The 19895-nt window shown below is 37.6% G+C and overlaps 1 protein-coding gene across 19 annotated transcripts in view; it reads left to right on the top strand.

The window, feature by feature from the left end:
- fnbp1b (formin binding protein 1b) overlaps nucleotides 1-19895 on the top strand; it is a 243151-nt gene that overhangs the window by 132000 nt on the left and 91256 nt on the right. For all 19 annotated transcript variants that reach the window (XM_069886332.1, XM_069886262.1, XM_069886235.1 and 16 more), the window contains exon 7: nucleotides 18585-18713. In XM_069886332.1, the coding sequence (XP_069742433.1) occupies nucleotides 18585-18713 (129 nt within the window). The remainder of the gene's footprint in view (nucleotides 1-18584; nucleotides 18714-19895) is intronic.

The raw sequence follows: 19895 nt of genomic DNA on the forward strand, positions 1-19895 counted from the left end.
ATTACATTAAAAGGAGATAATAAATACAAAAGATAGATAATAAATTTCACATTTACCATAGTGCAAGAAAAAAATGGCTTTATAGTAGTGTAGAGTCATTTTGTGATGTTGAAGCAGTCCATGATTAGTGTAAGAAGGGCAGGTAGTAGAGCCTAATAGCCATTGGAAATTCTGGAAACTAAAGGTGCTGGTCTGTTAATTGTGATGCTGGTAAGTTCATAATGCATGCTCATGGTTGGACTTGTCAGAAGGAAGCTAGCATTATGAATGTTTGGCTATAATTAGAACTAAGCTGCATCCTCTAAAGGTGTGATATTTGTGGCTAAAACACATGCACACAGATTTGCACAGAAGATTTTGGAAGATTTCAATCACCTGGACATGCTTGCATTAACATTGGATGTTCAAGCTGTAATGCATTATGGCTGGAATAGATGCTGGCTGTTTACAGGAAATGAAAAGTAGCACAATATTGTGGAGAGCAAGCTCCAAAGATCTCTTTCATCAAGGTCTCCAAAAATATATACTATACATAATGCAGTTTTTGATGTATTCAGAACCTTTTCAGGAAGAATCCATTCAACGTCAGAATCTTGGATTAGTGAAATACCCTTTGAATGGCTGTCCTCTTATTTTAGTGACGATGACCCTTGATTCTCTGCTCCTCAGTCAAGGAGAACACAAACTGCAATTTCCCTGTCAAGTCCCAAAAAATATTTGCACTAGTGCATAACCTCACCTGTTTCCACATTATATTCAATCCACCTTGTTCTTGCCCATTACTTAATTGTTACATTTCCTGTGAAGCCTTTCTGTATCCTTCTTCCAACTCTCATCAATTGGAGTCATCGACAAGCAAGGATGTTTTACACTTGATCCTAGTCACACTTCACAGCCACCCAGCCTGAAAATGACAATTCCTACAGTGTTCACTTCACAGCCACCCAGCCTGAAAATGACAATTCCTACAGTGTTCTGTATATAACCATATAACCATTTACGGTATGAACCACTCTATGCCAATACATTACACCCAATACATGTATACTAATTTTATTTATATCCTTTATGCCACATTATAAGAGGGCATCTTCACATCGAAATGCACCACATCGGCAGGTTCATCTATTCATGGAACAACTTAGAATGGGCTTGCACCTCTTTTTCATTTTGGTAGTGCTTTCCAACTCTTTTCTTGCATTTATATCCCAGTTATGACATAATATCTTACGATTGTCTCAGTTTCCTTTTTAGCATGAACGACATCCAGTTTGAGTCCTTTGAGGAATTTCAAACTTCTATCATGCAAAGTTAACCTGGTGGAATGTAACTTTATATTTCTGCTGGCATGACTGGGCTACAGTGTGAAGCGAAAGTTGCTGCAATGTAATATTCAATAGATTACTATTGTCCAGGGCAGAGTGAAGATGCCATATTCACAAAGTAGTGTGAACTTGACATCCTGCAAGTTGAAGAACATTGCAAACTGAGACAAGCCACATGCTCTCTTGGCTTGCTCTTCTTTTGTCAAAAAGAATGAAATGTTAATTTAATTTGCATAGAATCTGTGACCTTCCAAATGCAACCATGGGCAGGGTAACTTTAGGATGTTGAAAATACCTTTATCTTAGTCCTAGATGGAAGCAGGTGTAAAGATGCCTATCAGTACTGTACCTTGGTTGCAGAGTTTGGGAGATTTTCCAACAAGAACATTATTAGAGAAAGCATAATTTCACATGTGATTCCTCACTGAGATGTAAGTGAGTGAATGCTCCAACATGCTCCCTGTGGATTTTCATCTCCTGTTGTACTGTGAGAAGGCTAGTGCATCTGTATTTGGAGCAGCTGGTTTGTTTAGAAACCAAAGTTCAAAACAAAGTGGTTCAACACCTGCCTGAACTCTCCCTGTGGATGTTTGCAATTTGAAACAATAATAGGAATCACTGTGTTTGTAGAATTTGAGCAGCAGTCCTAAAGAAATCACTTATAATTATTCTACACATGACTGATATTGCCTTTGAATAGTTCTTCCTTTGTGTGTCCAAAAGAAGGAAATTGAGGAAAGACAGAGTCTAAAATATCTTGCATTTGACTTTCCTTTCTTACAATTTCCCTGTCCTCAAATTTAGTGCTTGCAAATTCAGATCAATTATTCCACAGCATGGTTTCAGAAAAAAATTGACAAGCAGGAAACTTTACTCGCATTCTATAACATTGGTACACTCGCCATTCCCATGATGGGATATCAAAAACATTGTTCAATTCAGAAAACGCTTCACCACAAAAAAAAGTATACTGGCATGGTCTGTCATTTTAGACGTACATCAGAGTAACAGGCCCTTTTGGCCCACGGGTCCATGCTGCCCAATTACACCCAATTGACAAACAACCCTGGTACGTTTTGAAGGGTGGGAGGAAACTGGAGCCCTCGGGGAAAACCTACGCAGACACAGAGTGAATGTTCAAACTCCTTACAGCATGGAAGCATAGAAGAGTTCCAGTATGTTTGTTTTCGGGAAGTTTTCCCATTAAAACTATGCTGACCCTTATCGCACTTTATCCACATCATGGATGAACTTGGTATTGATGGAATTGATGCTTTTCATATTGTACCTACTTTTTCAGGTGACCATAAAAGATGCTGAAATACTATTTAAGGAAGAGAGGGCAACTCTTTTGATGTCTTTGAAGGCATTCATTACTTAATAAAATAATTGAAAACAATATTATTGTTGGGGATCGCACAAATTAATCGTGTGTTTTAACCATGAAACAACATTGGTTTAATGTCTTCAAAAGAAGTTGAAGATGTGAAGATTGAAAAGGAGGGAGAGCAATTTAAAAATCTGTACTTGATTGAGGAAAAGGAAATGTCAGCTGTAAAACTTGGTATCTAACACCTAGGGGGATGGGTAGATGCTAGAAAAGTGTATTTTCCAACTGCTTGAAACTTGCTCTTTCAATGCCTAACTTGTACACCTGCATTAAGAATAAACAGTTTAAAAGACAAAAATACTTTAGTTACATTGAACAAACATTGAATATACAGTGCCCTCCAAAATGTTTGGAACAAAGATTTTTTTTTCCTTTATTTGCCCCCATGCTCCACGATTTTAAATTTGTAATCAAAATTCACATGTAATTAAAGTGCACATTCCAGATTTTATTCAGGAGGAGAGGCTGTTCTTGATTTGGTATTGGGAAATGAACCTGGTCATGTGTCAGATTTCTTAGTGGGAGAGCATTTTGGCTATAGTGATCATAATTCAATCTCCTTTACAATAGCATTGGAGAGAGTTAGAAACAGACAAGTTAGAAAAGTGTTTAATTGGAGTAAGGGGAATTATGAGGCAATCAGGCAGGAAATTAATACTATATTAATTCTGCTTAAATTGGGAATAGATATTCTTAGAAAAAAGTACGGAAGAAATGTGGCAAATGTTCAGGAGATATTTGTGTGGAGTTCTGCATAGGTAAGTTCCAGTGAGATAGGGAAGTTATGTTAGGGTACAGGAACCATGGTGTATAAAGGCTGTAATAAATCTAGTCAAGAAGAAAAGCTTACAATAGGTTCAAAGAACTAGGTAATGTTAGTGATCTAAAAGATTATAACAGGAAGTAGCTTAAAAAAGGAAATTAGGAGAGCCAGAAGGGGCCATGAGAAGCCCTTGGCAGGTAGCATTAAGGAAAACCTGAAAGCATTCTACAAATATGTGAAGGGCAAGAGAATATGACATAAAAGAATAGGACCTATCAAGTGTGACAGTGGGACAGTATGTATGGAACTGGATGAAATCGCAGAGGTACTTGATGAATACTTCAGTTTTCACTGTGGAAAAGGATCTTGGTGACTAGTTATGACTTTCAACAGACTGAAAAACTTGAGCATTTAGATATTAAGAGAGAGAATGTGCTGGAGCTTTTGGAAAGCATGAAGTTGGGTAAGTCACTGGGACAGGATGAGATGTACCCCAGGCTACTGTGGGAGGTAAAGGAGGAGATTTCTGAGCCTTTGGCGATGATCTTTGAATAATCAATGGAGATGGGAGAGGTTCCAGAGGATTGGAGGGTTGTGGATGTTGTTCCTTTATTCAAGAAAGGGAATACAGATAGCCTAGGAAATTATAGACCAGTGAGTCTTACATCAGTGTAGGTAAGTTGAGGATGAGACTAAACACATTGATGAAGGAATAGCAGTAGATATAGTGTGTATGGATTTCAGCAAGGCATTTGATAAGGTACCCCATACAAGGCCTATTCAGAAAGTATGGGATCCATACTTTGTGGATCTGGAACTGGCTTGCCCACAGAAGGCAAAGATTGGTTATAGAAGGGTCATATTCTGCACAGATGTTGGTGACCAGTGGTGAGCCTCAGGGATCTATTCTGGGACCCTTACTCTTCATGATTTTTATAAATGACCTGGATGAGAAAGTGGAGAGATGAGTTGGTAAGTTTGTTGATGACACAAAGGTTGGGGTGTTTTATATGGTGTGGTAGACTGTCAACGGTTACAGTGGGACATTGATAGGATTGAAACTGAGCTGAGAAGTAGCAGTGAAGTTCAAGCCAGATAAGTGTGAAGTGTTCCATTTTGGTGAGTCAAATATGATAGCAGAATATAGCAGAATTAATGGCAGCTTGGAAGATCAGAGGGATCTTGGGGTCCAAGTCCATAGAACGCTCAAAACAGCTGCACAAGTTGATTTGTGGTTAAGGAAGCATATGGTGTATTGGCCTTCATTAATCATGGAATTGAATTTAGGAGCTGAGAGGTAATGTTGCAGCTATATAGGATCCTGGTCAGACATCACTTGGAATACTGTGCTCAGTTCTGATCACCTCCCTACTGGAAGGATGTGGAAGCCTTAGAAAGGGTGCAGAGGAGATTTACAAGGATGTTGCCTGGATTAGGGAGCATGCCTTATGAAAACAGGCTGAGTGAACTTAGCCTTTCTCCTTGGAGTAACTGAAGATAAGAGGTGATCTGATAGAGGTGCATAGGATGATGAGAGGCATTGATTGTGTGGATAATCAAGTTTTTTTCCCAGTGCTGAAATGGTTGCTACAAGAGGACATGGGCCAATAGAGTCTTTTGAGAGACTTTTGGATAGGTACATGGAGCTTAGAAAAATAGAGGCTATGGGTTGTCCAAGTAATTTCTACGGTAGGGACATGTTCAGCACAACTTTGTGGGCCAAAGGGCCTGTATTATGCTATAAGTTTAGTATGTATCTGTTATTTGTATACATTTTTGTTTGACCATGTAGAAATCACAGCACATTTTATTCAAAGTCCCCTCATTTTAGGGCAGCATAATGTTTGGGATAGTTGGCTTCACAGGTGAGTACTCAGGTATGTTTAATTGCTTCTTGGTTTAGGTATAAGAAAACAAGGCTTGCTTCTAAGCTTTTGATGATCTTTGGAGTCTGCAGATGCCACTTTTTAAATATGAGGATCAGAGTTATGCCAACGAAACTCAAAGAAGCTATTATGAGGCTGAAAAACAAGAATAAAACAGCAAGGGTCATCGTCTAAACGTTAGGATTACCCATCTACAGTTTGGAACATCATTAAGAAGAAAGAGCATACTGGTGAACTCAATAATCGCAAAGGAACTGGTATTCTAAGGAAGAGGGATGATGACAGAAAAATTCTCATCATAATGAAGAAAAATCCCCAAATCTATGTTTGACAGATCACAAACACTCTTCAAGAGGCAGGTGTAGCTAAGCCAGTGACTACTGTCCGCAAAAGATTTCATGAAAAGAAATAACACAGATTTCACTACAAGATGCAAACAAACCATGGCAAAGGTGGTATGCTTTAGATATTGGGCAGTTCCTTTATACCTCCACATTTTGCTCTTGACATCACTCTGATACAGGCTAATGTTGGTCTCATCTGTCCACAAAGCCTTTTTTTTTCCAGAATTCTACATGCTCTTTTAAATACCTCTTGGCAAACTGCAATCTGGCCATCCTTTCTGTGGCTAACTAGTGGTGCAGTGTCACACCTGTATTTCTTTTCATGAAGTCTTCTGTGGACAGTAGTCATTGACATATCCACACCTGCCTCCTAAAGAGTGCTTCTGATTTTTGGACATGCATTTGGGGAGTTTTGTTCATTATGAGGAGAATTCTTCTGTCATCAGCAGTGGAGATCTTCCTTGGAAGACCAGTCCCTTTGTGATTACTGAGCTCATCAGCACACTTTCTTCTTCATAATGTTCCAAACAGTTGATTTTTGTCATCCTAAGGTTTGGGCGATATCCCCCACTGTTTTATTCTTGTTTGCAGCCTCATAATGGCTTCTTTGACTTTCATTGGCACAACTCTGGTCCTCATGTTGAAAAATGGCAACTACAAAGCTTAGAAACAAGCCTACCTCTTATACCTGAACCAATGAAGCAATTAAACATACCTGAGTATTCACAAACATCTGTGAAGCCAACTGTCCCAAACATTATGGTCTCCTGAAATGAGGGGACTTTGTTTAAAAAGTGCTGTAATTTCTACATGGTCAAACCAAAATGTATACAAATAACCTTGAATAAAGTCTGGAATGTGCACTTTGATTACATGTGAATTATTTGATTACAAATTTAAAGGAATAAAGGAAAAAGCTGCCTTTGCCTCAAACATTATGGAGGGCACTGTATGAACCTTAAAGAATTTTACTTTATTTTCACTCACATTCTTTGAAAACTTTTAATCATCGCTGCATCTGCAGATTCTCCCTCCTCCACGGAGATAGTAACTAATTCACACCCTTCCCACAAGTTCACTCTGATCCAGGTGACTCTGCCTAGACAATTCAAGAGAGTAACTCTAACAGTGAGTGGCAGCAAACCAGTTCTTCATCCTGGGTGACGCCATTGCTGTTTCATACAACTTTGTTCATACAGCTGATATGAATAAAGCATAACCAAGGCATTCCACTGGCTGAATACTTGCTCCTATCTTCACCAAAGATTTATGTGTTACTTAAGAGAACATTTACAATTTTAAGATTGCATATTTTTTACCTATTATTTTATTCTTATTTTAATTTTTTAATTTTCCTCTTTTTTGCCATTTTCTTGATGCTGCCAATTACTTGAATTACAGAAACAGGGATTTTACTGTAATAAGCATTTGCAATGAGTGTTGGCCAACTGTAAATATCAATAAAAGTTTTGGAATTGCATCGTTAAAGATCTCCTTAAAAATCAAGGAAACACAGCAAACCCCAAAATTCCACGCTTGAAGACAAGTTAAAATGACCTTTTAAAAAGTACAGTGAATAGTAAGAAAGAAAAACAATAGAGTTCTATCTAAAAAAGCACCCTAACTTCGTCAAAATAAAGCCATTTATTTCCTAAATTGCAATTAGAATATTGTGTTGAATTTAAATCCTTTTCTGTAGTTACATTCTCAGGCCTAGGAAGAGAATACAGAAACAATTTCTCAAGATGAAATCTTAGATGGACATTTTAGTTATGAAAAAAGGTTGAAAAAAATTAGGTTTTTAAAAATATAGCATGAAGATGAGTTGCCAAAACAGCGGCAGCTAAGCCAATTTATGAGAAGCTGTGTGAATATCATAAGGTTATCATAATGCGTGGAATGTGGAACCATATGACCAAACACTGAGGATAGTGTGTGATAAACACTCAATTGCTTATTGATTCCATATCTTGAATAATGCCCTCTTTGTGTGAAGCCCCATGTGAGTATGCTCTCAAATGCAAAGATAGCTTAAATTGAGAGATGACTTTTGTTGATATGTAGAGATTATATTTAATATTTCAGGACTATGTACATTGTTTAGTATTCATATTTTATGACTTTATTTGTAAGATCTACGGTTTCAGTTATAAATAATCAAGTTTGTCCTAGTAAAAAATTTTTGAAGAAAGCAACAAACAACTGGACAAATATTTGTGTTATATACAACTCCATTTTAGAAGAAATCAGACAATAAAAAAATTGACTATTATTTTTAAAGTGACTAAAATTTTAAAATATTTCTGAAGAGCAAAGTTAATTACCACAGAGAGTGGTAGAATTGTGCAGCATAGAAACGGGTCTTTCAGCCCACTCTTTTCATGCCAAGTTTTTTGGCAACTAATTACATTTGCTTCATTTAAGTCTGTATCGGCTATGCCTTGTCCCAGGTTCTTTGGCTTGGCTTCGCGGACGAAGATTTATGGAGGGGGTAAAAAGTCCACGTCAGCTGCAGGCTCGTTTGTGGCTGACAAGTCCGATGCGGGACAGGCAGACACGATTGCAGCGGTTGCAAGGGAAAATTGGTTGGTTGGGGTTGGGTGTTGGGTTTTTCCTCCTTTGCCTTTTGTCAGTGAGGTGGGCTCTGCGGTCTTCTTCAAAGGAGGTTGCTGCCCGCCAAACTGTGAGGCGCCAAGATGCACGGTTTGAGGCGTTATCAACCCACTGGCGGTGGTCAATGTGGCAGGCACCAAGAGATTTCTTTAGGCAGTCCTTGTACCTTTTCTTTGGTGCACCTCTGTCACGGTGGCCAGTGGAGAGCTCGCCATATAACACGATCTTGGGAAGGCGATGGTCCTCCATTCTGGAGACGTGACCCATCCAGCGCAGCTGGATCTTCAGCAGGTTCCCAGGTTAAATGTCTGTTAAGTGTAGAGTTTGTATCTGATTCCATTACCTCTTTGTTTTTTTAAACTTTCCCCTCAATTTTCCTCTCACCTGAAACCCATGCCTCGTGTTTTAGACACCCTTTTCAAGGAAAAAGTATTTTATCTACCATCTTGTTCTTACTATTGTGTATATCTAGATCAGATCATTCATTTTTGCTCCAGTGAAAACAAATCCAGCCTCTCCTAACCCTCCCAAAACTGAAGCTTGCAATCCAGGCATATCTTGGTGAATCTCCTCTGCACTCTTTCCTGCACATCACTATTCTATGCCCCAGACGATGAAGAGAAGTATGTCAGATGCCTTCTTCACCATACTATCTACATGAGTTGAATGAATTACAGACTTTAACCATAAAGAGTTTCTACTTATAAACCTTCTGTAGCACCCTATCCTTAGAATATGTGCCATACCATGTTTCTGCTTCCCTAAATGCATACCCTCATACTTGATGGAATTAAATTCTATCTGACCAACATTGCATCTGATCTATATCTTACAGTAACCTTCAACAACTTTACAACTTTCCTCGCTCTCCACAAGACCAATAATCTTTGTTCCATAAGAATATAAGAAATATGAACAGGAATAGGCCACCCGGCCCAGCGAGCCTGCTCTGCCATTCAATATGATCATGGCTGATGTGGTTGTCAGGGCCGGATGGCTTGGAGTTTGTCCAGTGGGTTCAGATAAGTTTTCCAAAGTAACTAAAGAGTGCAATACTGGATCTCCTTTTAGGGAATGTGTCAGTACAGGTGACAGAAGTACATGTAAGGGAACATTTTGAGTCCAGTGATCATAATGCCGTTAGTTTCGAAATAATTATGGAGAAGAATATGTCTGGTTGAGATTCTAAACTAAAGAAAGGCCAATTTTGAGGAAATGAGGAAGGATCTAGAATGTATGGATTGAGATGAGTTGTTTTTTGGCAAGGATGTGCGAGATACGTGGAGGACCTTTAAAGAGAGTTTGCATGTTCCTATCAGGATTAAATGCAAGGTTAGCAGGCATAAGGAAACTTGGATTTCGAGGGATATTGGGGATCTGGTTCAGAAGAAGAGAAGTGTATAGCAAGTATAGGCAACACAAAGCAAATGAGGAATATAAAAGAATGCAAGAAAAAGCTCAAGAAGGAAATCAGGAAGGCTAAAAAAATGATGAGGTTGCTTTAGCAGACCATGTGAAGAAAAATCCTAAAGGTTTCTACAGGTATACTAAGAGCAAATGGATAGAGACAAAATTGGTCCCCTTGAAGATCAGAGTAGTCGGCTATGTATGGAGCAAAATGAGATGGGGGAGATCTTTTTTTTTATATATAGTATCTCCATACATTCATTTCAAATTGACTTAGTATAATATTACATAATAGATACTAAATAAATTTCAAATTTTCACCCCCCCCCACCTCCCCTAACCCCTTAGGAAACCACCTTGTGGTGGTTAATTCCCAAAAACCCAAATGGGTGTAGTATAAACCACAAGTGGCATATGACTTTCGGGAGCAGAAGTACCACTCCCTCCCCCCCCCCCGCCCCCCAGGCAGACAAAATACACGTATAAACCGAAAAATCATCATTTCTTATATCCATAAAACCCCGGTCCATCAATTTAACCAATCTTATTCATAAACTCTTTTTTTTGAAAATCCAAACTTGATATTAAATTTTGCACCCTTTCCACCCTCCCAACACTGAGTTAAACATTGTTTACAATCAATAAAAGTTTTTTTTTAAAATTTTTTTTTCAAGTCTTCCTGAATTTCATCCACTGAATTAAAACACCTCTGAACATCCCAGTTCAACACCGAATCTTCCATTCTTCTCAGTCTCAAGTTGAATTTGTAGCTTACTTTCAAAAAAAGTTTTTTTCAAATCTTTTAAAATTTTCTTGAACATAATTCCTTTGGTCTTGATCTTCTAAAGCATCAATGTTATTCATAAGTTCTTTCTTCTATGTTTCCCAATTTAATACCAAATTTTCCACTTTGTCAATCTTCTCAATGTTAAGTTGAAATTATTGTTTATTTTCAACAAAAACTTATTCAAAATTTTTAACTCTTCTTGAACATTGCTCCTTCGACTTTAATTTTATAAATCATCAATCTTGTTCATAGTTTCTTTCTACTGAATTTCCAAATTTAATAATAAAGTTTCCGTTTTTTCCAATTTTCTCAATATTAAACTGATCTTGTTGTTTAGTTTAAAAAAAACCTTTTCAAAACTATTAAAATCTGTTTGCAATGTATGCATACTCACAGATAATAAATTCACTCTTCCAATATTCCATCCAAAAAAAAATCACTGATAAACCTTATTGCAGGTCAAGGAGTTCCATATATATTTTTATCTTCAGAAAATATTTCAAATATTTCAAATCAACATTCGTCGCCATCTTTCAAAAAGGAGTCCGAAATCAACTTTAATAAGTTCTATTCTTGAGAAAATTCCAGCATCAACTCCGGCTCTATCTGGGCAAATAGGTCAAATTTCTTCCAAAGTCAAAGAATGTAATTTTGTTCTGTATTTATAGATAATAAATTCATCCTTCCGATATTCCATCCAAAAAAAATCACTAATAAACTTTAATGTTATCTGGATTTTTAAAACTCACGGGCAACCAATGCCAATTACTGCAATTTATCTTCATAAAACATTTCAAATCAATATTCATCACCATCTTTCAGAGGGGTGTCCAAGGCCAGCTTATCCGACAGTCCAATTAATGAGCTCCGTTCTTAAGAAAATTCCAGCCTTGATTCCGTGGTTCTGTCTGGGCAAGTAGGCCGAGTTTCTTCCAAAGTCGGAGAATGTAGTTTTGTTCTGTATTTGAACTCTATTTTCCTTAATCTTTGTTGCCATTTTAAACATCTTTCAGAGGGGTGTCCAAGGCCAGCTTATCCGACAGTCCAATTAATGAGCTCCGTTCTTAAGAAAATTCCAGCCTTGACTCCGTGGTTCTGTCTGGGCAAGTAGGCCGAGTTTCTTCCAAAGTCGGAGAGTGTAGTTTTGTTCTGTATTTGAACTCTATTTTCCTTAATCTTTGTTACCATTTTAAACATCTTTCAGAGGGGTGTCCAAGGCCAGCTTATTCGACAGTCCAATTAATAAGCTCCGTTCTTAAGAAAATTCCAGCCTTGACTCTGTGGTTCTGTCTGGGCAAGTAGGCCGAGTTTCTTCCAAAGTCGGAGAGTGTAGTTTTGTTCTGTATTTGAACTCTATTTTCCTTAATCTTTGTTGCCATTTTAAACATCTTTCAGAGGGGTGTCTAAGGCCAGCTTATCCAACCGTCCAATTAATGAGCTCCGTTCTTAAGAAAATTCCAGCCTTGACTCCGTGGTTCTGTCTGGGCAAGTAGGCCGAGTTTCTTCCAAAGTCGGAGAGTGTAGTTTTGTTCTGTATTTTAACTCTATTTTCCTTAATCTTTGTTGCCATTTTAAACATCTTTCAGAGGGGTGTCCAAGGCCAGCTTATCCGACAGTCCAATTAATGAGCTCCGTTCTTAAGAAAACTCCAGCCTTGACTCCGTGGTTCTGTCTGGGCAAGTAGGCCGAGTTTCTTCCAAAGTCGGAGAGTGTAGTTTTGTTCTGTATTTGAACTCTATTTTCCTTAATCTTTGTTGCCATTTTAAACTAAAAACAATTGATAAACAAAACAAAGACTTTTAACAGAAAAGAAATATTCTTAAAACGGGTATTTATATAACTGCTTGGTGGAGACTGGAAATGCACGTTCGCTCCCTACGCCATCTTGCCACGCCCCCCAGATGGGGGAGATCTTAAATGGGTTTCTTTGCATTAGTATTTTCTCAGGAAACTGGCACAGGGTCGAGGGAAGTTAGGAAAACAAGCAGTAAGGTCATGGGTCCCACGCAGATTAAAGAGGAGGAAGTGCTTACTGACTTAAAGCAAATAAGGGTGGATAAAGCCCCAGGGCCTGACAAGATATTCCCTCAGACCTTGAGGGAGGCTAGTGTAGAAATTGGCAGAAATATTTAAAATATCCTTAGCCATGGATGTGGTGCCAGAGGATCAGAGGGTAGCTCATGTTGTTCCGTTGTTTATAAAAGGCTCCAGAGGTATAACCCTAGAAATAATAGGCTGGGGAGCCTGATGTCAGTGTTAGGAAAATTATCGGAGGGTGTTCTAAGAGATCAGATATACAATTTTTTGGGTAGTCATGGACTGATTAGGGATAGTCAGCATGACTACCTGCCTGGTCGTGTTTAACCAATATTAGAGTTTTTCTATGTTACCAGCTAAGTGGATGAAGGAAAGACTGTGGATGTGTTCTACATGGACTTTAATAAGGCCTTTGACAAGGTCCCATGTGGGAGCTTGGTCAGGAAGGTTCTGATGCTTGTTATTCGTGTTGAGTTGTAAACAGGATTCGACATTGGCTATATGGGAGAAGTCAGAGAGTGGATGATTGCTTCTCATACTGGAGGCCTGTGACTAGTGGTGTGCCTCAGGGATCAGAACCGTTGTTATATTTGTCATCTATATCAATAATCGGGATGATAATGTGGTAAATTGGATCAGCAAATTTCCTGATGACACAAAATTTGGAGGTGTGTACAGTGAGAAAGGCTTTCAAAGCTTGCAGGGGGATCTTGTCCAGCTGGAAAGATTGAATAAAGAAATGGCAGATGGAATTTAATGCAGACAAGTGTGAGGTGTTGCAATTTAGAAGGACAAACCAAGAAAGGACAGATACGGTAAATAGTAAGGAACTGAGGAGTGCAGTAGAACGGAGGGATCTGGGAATACAGATACACAATTCCCTGAAAATAGCATCACAGGTCAGTTACAAAGAGAGCATTTATCTCATTACTTTTCATAAATCAAAGAAATTAATACAGGAGTTGGGATGTTATGGAAAATTTATATAAGACATTGGTGAGGCCATATTTGGAATATTGTGTGCCATTTTGATCACCTAACTACAGAAAAGATACCAATAATATTGAAAGAGTGAAAAGAATATTTACAAGGATGTTGTCCAGACTTCAAGAACTGAGTTATAGGGAAAGGTTAAGCAGGTCAGGACTTTATTCCCTGGAGTGTAGAAGAATGAGGGGAGAATTGATAGAGTATTTAAAATTATGAGCGGTATAGTGAGAATAAATGTAGGTAGGCTTTTTCCACTGAGGGTAGGTGAGATACAAACCAGAGGACATTGGTTAAGGGTGAAAGGGGAAAGGTTTAGGGAGAATATGAGGGGAACTTCTTTGCATAGTGATTGGTGGGAGTGTGGACAAGCTGCCAACTGAAGTGATGAATGCTGGCTCAATTTTAAAATTTAAGAATTTGAAAAGGTATATGGATAGGAGAGGCTGTGGACTGGGTGCAGGTCAGTGGGTCTAGGCAAAAAAATGGTTTGCACAGACTAGAAGGACCTGTTTCTGTGCTGTATTGCCCACCTACTCCTAACTGCCGTTTCCCCATATCCTTTAATGTGTAGAAATCTATCCAACCTTGTCTTAAATATATTTACTGAGTCCACTGACTGCTTCATTAGGCATCAAATTCCACAAATTAATCACCCTTGGGAAATCCAAGTTTCATTACCCTCTTCCTAAATTTACTACCCTGAATCTTGAGGCATCTCAAACAATAAGGGTCCCAGCACCAAACCTTGAAGTACATTATTAGTCCCTAATATCCAATGAGAAAAGCATTCTTCCACCACTACCCTCTGCTTCCTATCACAGAGCCAATTTTAGCCATCTTACCTTGAATCTCATGTGCCTGCATCTACTAGACCAGCATGCCATGCGGTCTTTGTAAGATTCCTTACTGAAGTCCATGTAGATGTCTTCATCAATATTTTTGCTACCTCCTGAAAAACTCAATTGAATAGTGATTAGATATCATTTGTACATGGTGTGCTCATTGCTGGTAAATTATTGTTGCCTGTTTTCATGTTAATTGTAGACTGGTTTGGGCTGGATCTAGACCACCAAGCATGAATTTACTGCTGTTATTAACCAGACCATTGTTTGTTGTGGACATCAAATCTTTCTGATCCTCCTCATTCTGGGGTCAAGCATTTTCTGGCATCATTTGGTCTTTCTCCAACATTCAGAGATGGTTATTAAAGCTAGAACAGGCTTTGAAATCTGTCATTGATATTATAATTTTTTTTAGGTTTTTGATATTTGAAGATAATTTTTAAATAATTAAATTGAAGGTAACAATTCAACCAACATTTAAAAAGTTAACTAAATGCAAACAAAAATAAATGAAAACATTTCCACTGCCCTTCTTTGCCTCCTTATTTATAAAAATGAAGTTCTGATTTATCAAAGGAGTCAGCCTTCTAAAACCATTTGAATTCTTGGATTTCAATGCTTGGTAATATGTGTGTGTAATTCAGGGACATAAGACAAAACTCAATATATGCTACCCTATTATATGGACTTCAAATTGCAAGTATCTCAATGTTTTAATTATCAGAAATCTTCCTCAAATAGTTTTTGAAATGTTAATGAGGCTTTCCATTTAAGACTAAACTTGTTATTAAAATAAACAGTTCATTCTCGAGTCCAGTATTTTTTTATTGTAAGCAAGTTTAAATGACCTTTTGTTTTTCCAGTTTAAACAAGCCTCATTGAATATACTGCTGTTTAACTAAGGCATTGTTAATCTCTGATTAGGTTTGTTAGAGAAGAGTGGAGCCTGGTAGCTCTGAGTAATGTGCAGGTTTTTATTTTAAAAAGGCAGAACAAAGAATTTCTTTCTGCCTTATGGGACAATTTAACTGATTAAGATCCTGAGAGATCTCACTGAGCTTTGTGTCATAATGGAAATTATTGTGTATGTAATAATTAAAGTCATTATAAAGAATCTGATACTGCTGGTCTTAAAATGAATAAGAATCAGTGGAAGAATAGAAGATTGAAGATATTGCCAATAGAATATATTGGATTCATTTACTTAATATTAGTGAAGAATATGACAGGAGCAGTTTTACAAGGACCATTTGCAAGGCAAAGTAAGTTAGAAATTATTTATAATTTATGCATACCATTTCCATGGATTTAATGTAATATTCAAAAATACATTGAAACTACTGGAAATGGTTGAGTGACGAGAGAAAGAGATAATATTTCACAATGATGACCTTTTATCAGGATATCTAACACAAGCTTACCACATTAAACCATCTGAATTGAATGGCCAATAATTGTTATATAAAGTAAAGGATTGCAACATGAAGAATTTTAACCACAGTCCAGATGTTTCATTTGAAATATGAATGGCTTTGATTGCCATCTTCAGAATGACATGCATTAGAAATATTTTGCGGCTCGTGCTTCTAGGGAAAAGTATACAGAGTCCAGTTTCCCCAGCAGGGATTTACAACCATGCAATATTAAAATTTAGAACTCAGCTGGGATTAAGATCGGAGCTAAATATTTTTGAGTCAATTATCTTTTGTTCTTCAAAGCTCATTGCACTGTTCTTGTATGGTGATTACATGAATCCTTCTCCAAGAGGCTTTTTGAAGAAGCAGTCAGAAATGGGAGCTTCAGATCACAGTGTTTTAAATCTTTTGCTGCCCTGGGCTGTTGAATCCAGTGATCTATTGCTGTTGCCCATGCTTAGGTCATCTATCAAAGCATCCTGAAGGAAATTAATGAAACCTATAATTAGTAATATAATTTTGTTTATCTGAATACAACATGAACTTGAATGTAAATAAAGTGGCATTTCATCTGCATGTTTTGCAAAACAGATTTACACTCAGTCTTGCCATATATTCTGTCTTGTATTCTGTCTCAGTCTTGTACTCAGTCTTGCCATGTATTCTGTCTCAGTCTTGTATTCAATCTTGCCATGTATTCTGTCTCAGTTTTGTATTCAGTCTTGCCATGTATTCTGCTTTGTATTCTGTCTCAGTCTTGCCATGCATTCTGTCTGATCCTCCAGCTTGTAGTTGTTTTCAAATATTATATCCTTTTTTTTTGAAAAAAACAGCATTCGGGCAAACCGAGTAACTAAACTGTCAGTTTAATCTCAGTGGTGGGTATATTTGAGAAGCAATCATGAAGAATAGAATTAAAAGTCACTTGGACAAGAATGGATTAGTCAGAGAAAGTCTGTATGGAGGTTAATCATGTCCAAGTAATTTGATAGAGGCTGAATAACAGAGTGTCAGTAAATTATATGCAGTAAATGTGTATATGGATATCTTGAAATCATTTGAGAGGTTTTCAACTGAAGGGTCTTCAGGATTAAAGACAATGGCATAAAAATGGATGAAATGGCATGGGAAGAAAGACAGAGAGAGGTGGGGAGGGGGGAAGATCGTTATTTGGACTGGAAGGAAGTGTATAGCGATGTTGCCCATGTCCTCACCCAATAAATGTCAACATTTTAGACTTCAGTACAAGGGACATAATTACTAAATTAACAGGTGGATCAGCACGTGGAGGAGGAATTAACTGTGAGGAGACAGTAATAAACTTTCAGTAGTTATAGACAGGCTGATAGAATGAATAGATGGTTGACAAATCAAATTTAACACCAAAATATGTGAAGTATTACATTTTACAAGATGTCAAAGAGAGGGCACAATTCTGAAGTAGTACATGAATCAAGAAATTTGCTAATTATACATTGCTCATTGAAAGGAGGGAAGAAAAAGGCAGGTAGAAAAGATAGTTTAAAAATTCTTTGGGCTTCCGATCTTTATGGAATTTTAGAGTACTGAGTAAGAAAGTCATAATAAATCTTTACAAAACACTTGCTCAGCCATAACTGGAGTACTGTGTGTCCTTTTGGGCACCACAGTTTAGGAAAGACATTAAAACTTGTGCAAGGGTGCAGAGAATTACCAAAGTGAATCAAAAGGACTTCAGTTATGTGGAACAATTAGAGAAGATGCGTTTGAAAGAGATTTGAAGGTTGGATGAAGCAATTTAAAATAATGAAAGAATTTGCAGGTTTGCACGGTGAGGTTGGGAGATTGGGACTCGGTAGATTAGTATTACATGGAACTGGAAGGACCCAATGGACCAAAAGACTTCCTTCCATGCTATAGCAGTTTAACTTCTCAGTCATTATCTCTTGCATTTTTGAAGTGCATAAATCTTTTGTTTGTTTCTTCTTGTGATGGAATTGTGTTATTAATCTTTAGTTATATATATCTCTTAGTAAAGAGATTATGTGGGTGGACAGGGACACATACAGACACCACAGACCCTTAAAACACAGAAACAATTTTGAAAGTCGAAATATCTGCTAAACCATTGTTTCCTGAAGCTGTGTAAACAGCCATTAAACCTTGGCATGTTGAAGATAATGCTGTTAACTCAGAGAAACACCTGTATAATAATCTGTTCAAACAAACAGACTTCTGCTTGTGCTCATAAATGTTTTTGGAAGGGAAGAACTTCAAACAAAATCAGTAGTGAGGTCATGTCATGTGATTTAAGGCACTTCAAGGAGACATTTTTAATACTACACTAGTTTTCATCTGAAGTCAGAAATGCAGTGGCCTCCGATTAGAGAGATGCTGTTCTGGGGGGGACTCTCTTTTGCTTCTCTCTCTCTGACTTTATGTCTGACTGTGAGGTTATAAGTGGCTCTTAAGCAATTCCTGCTGACGGCAAATCTTTCTACCTTGCAACAGGCAAAAAAAATTTCATGTAATATGACACTGTTTTATTACTATGACAATGAATTGAATTTTGAAGTAAGAAGTGTTATGTTATTAATAAAAATTATTGTTTTGAAGATACTATTGTCTTGGTGAATTTCTATTGCTGCTGGGCTAGGTCGTAACACTTCTGTCCATAATGTGATGATCTGGTCATCCCCTCAGAAACCTACTGCCCTCAAATATAATTTTTGAACAATTAAATAAAATGTGAAATTCATGTGGAGCATTGTAGATTCAATTATAATTTGTGAATATTTCTGAACAGGCTCGGCAGCAGGCCCATACCCGACACCAGATGGCATCAGATAGTAAGGGCGAATATTGCAGCATTCTGCAGAGCTTCAATAAGGAACAGCATGAACATTATTATACAAATATACCAAATATATTCCAGGTAAGTTGAATTAATATTACTTTAGCCTATGTAAAGCTGAAATCCTCTAAACTATTCTCCAAGCATTGAATTTTTAAAAAAACTAAATTCGAGGGAAGGAATCTTTTAATGTCTTTGAAAAACTGTATTTAAACTTGCAAATTGGCTTCGAACATTGTCCACTGATGCTGCTTTACTGGCTGAGTTTCACCAGCAGATTGTATTTGGCTTTAGATTCCAGCATCTGCTGTCTCCAATGTGTCTTTGTGATTTCAGAACCACACTGTTTGTCTGTCACTGATTTGTAGTCCCAGTGAATTTAGCTATTGGATCATCACTATTCAACTCCCTACTGCTATGTTCATTGGTGCTTGTAGTGTTTTCATCCCATCAGCTTCCACATTCAACACCACCAACACAACTTCCCATTCAATTCCCTTTCATCATTCTGAAGAGGTTCTTTCCTTTGACTCCCAAGTTCACCTTTCCTTCACCACCAATATCTGATTCCTTCTCAAGGTACCTTTCATGAAGTCATGAGAAAAGCAATACCTTTCCTTTCACTTTTCTTCCCTTACCACATCCAGTGATACTGCGTTTCAAGTGAAGCAGCATTTATTTGTTTCAGCTTCGATATTACAACTTTAGATTCTAAGAACTTTAGATTCATGAAACTGAAATATCTGGGCATATAATTTATTTGGACTGTGTGACAGGCTATATTTTATATATAAATATGTTTTTAAAATAGATTGTGGAGGGTTTAGTGTAGGTCATTTCACAAACAGAGGAACTCTTCACAAAAGAGATCTCATTTTAAATGTAAGAGCTTTGATCAAACTGGACACTCAAGCACCAGTGATTTTGAAAACAACAGTGAAACTGCTTTACTAAAGAATTTCAAAAGCAGGTACAAATGGAAGAGTCTGGGCTTAAGAGGCTGATAAGATCTTTCAAAGATGGATCTGGAGCCTTGGGGTCATGTGGTTTTGCAAGCAAAGAGAGAGAGAAAAAAAGACGTGATTCTTTGGAGGCTGCAACATGATAAGGTGGCAGCTTGTTGAAGACCCCATTCTGAAGACGGGTTGTGAGTTCTGAGTTCAGCCTGTTGAAAAACCCTTGTATTCCTTACAAGAGGAAATGGCTGGCTAGAGAGTTTCTCCTGAAATAAGGGAAACGAGGAACTCTGTGGTGACCTGGAAG

Source organism: Narcine bancroftii, chromosome 1, assembly GCF_036971445.1.
Source record: "Narcine bancroftii isolate sNarBan1 chromosome 1, sNarBan1.hap1, whole genome shotgun sequence".
NCBI lineage: Eukaryota > Metazoa > Chordata > Chondrichthyes > Torpediniformes > Narcinidae > Narcine > Narcine bancroftii.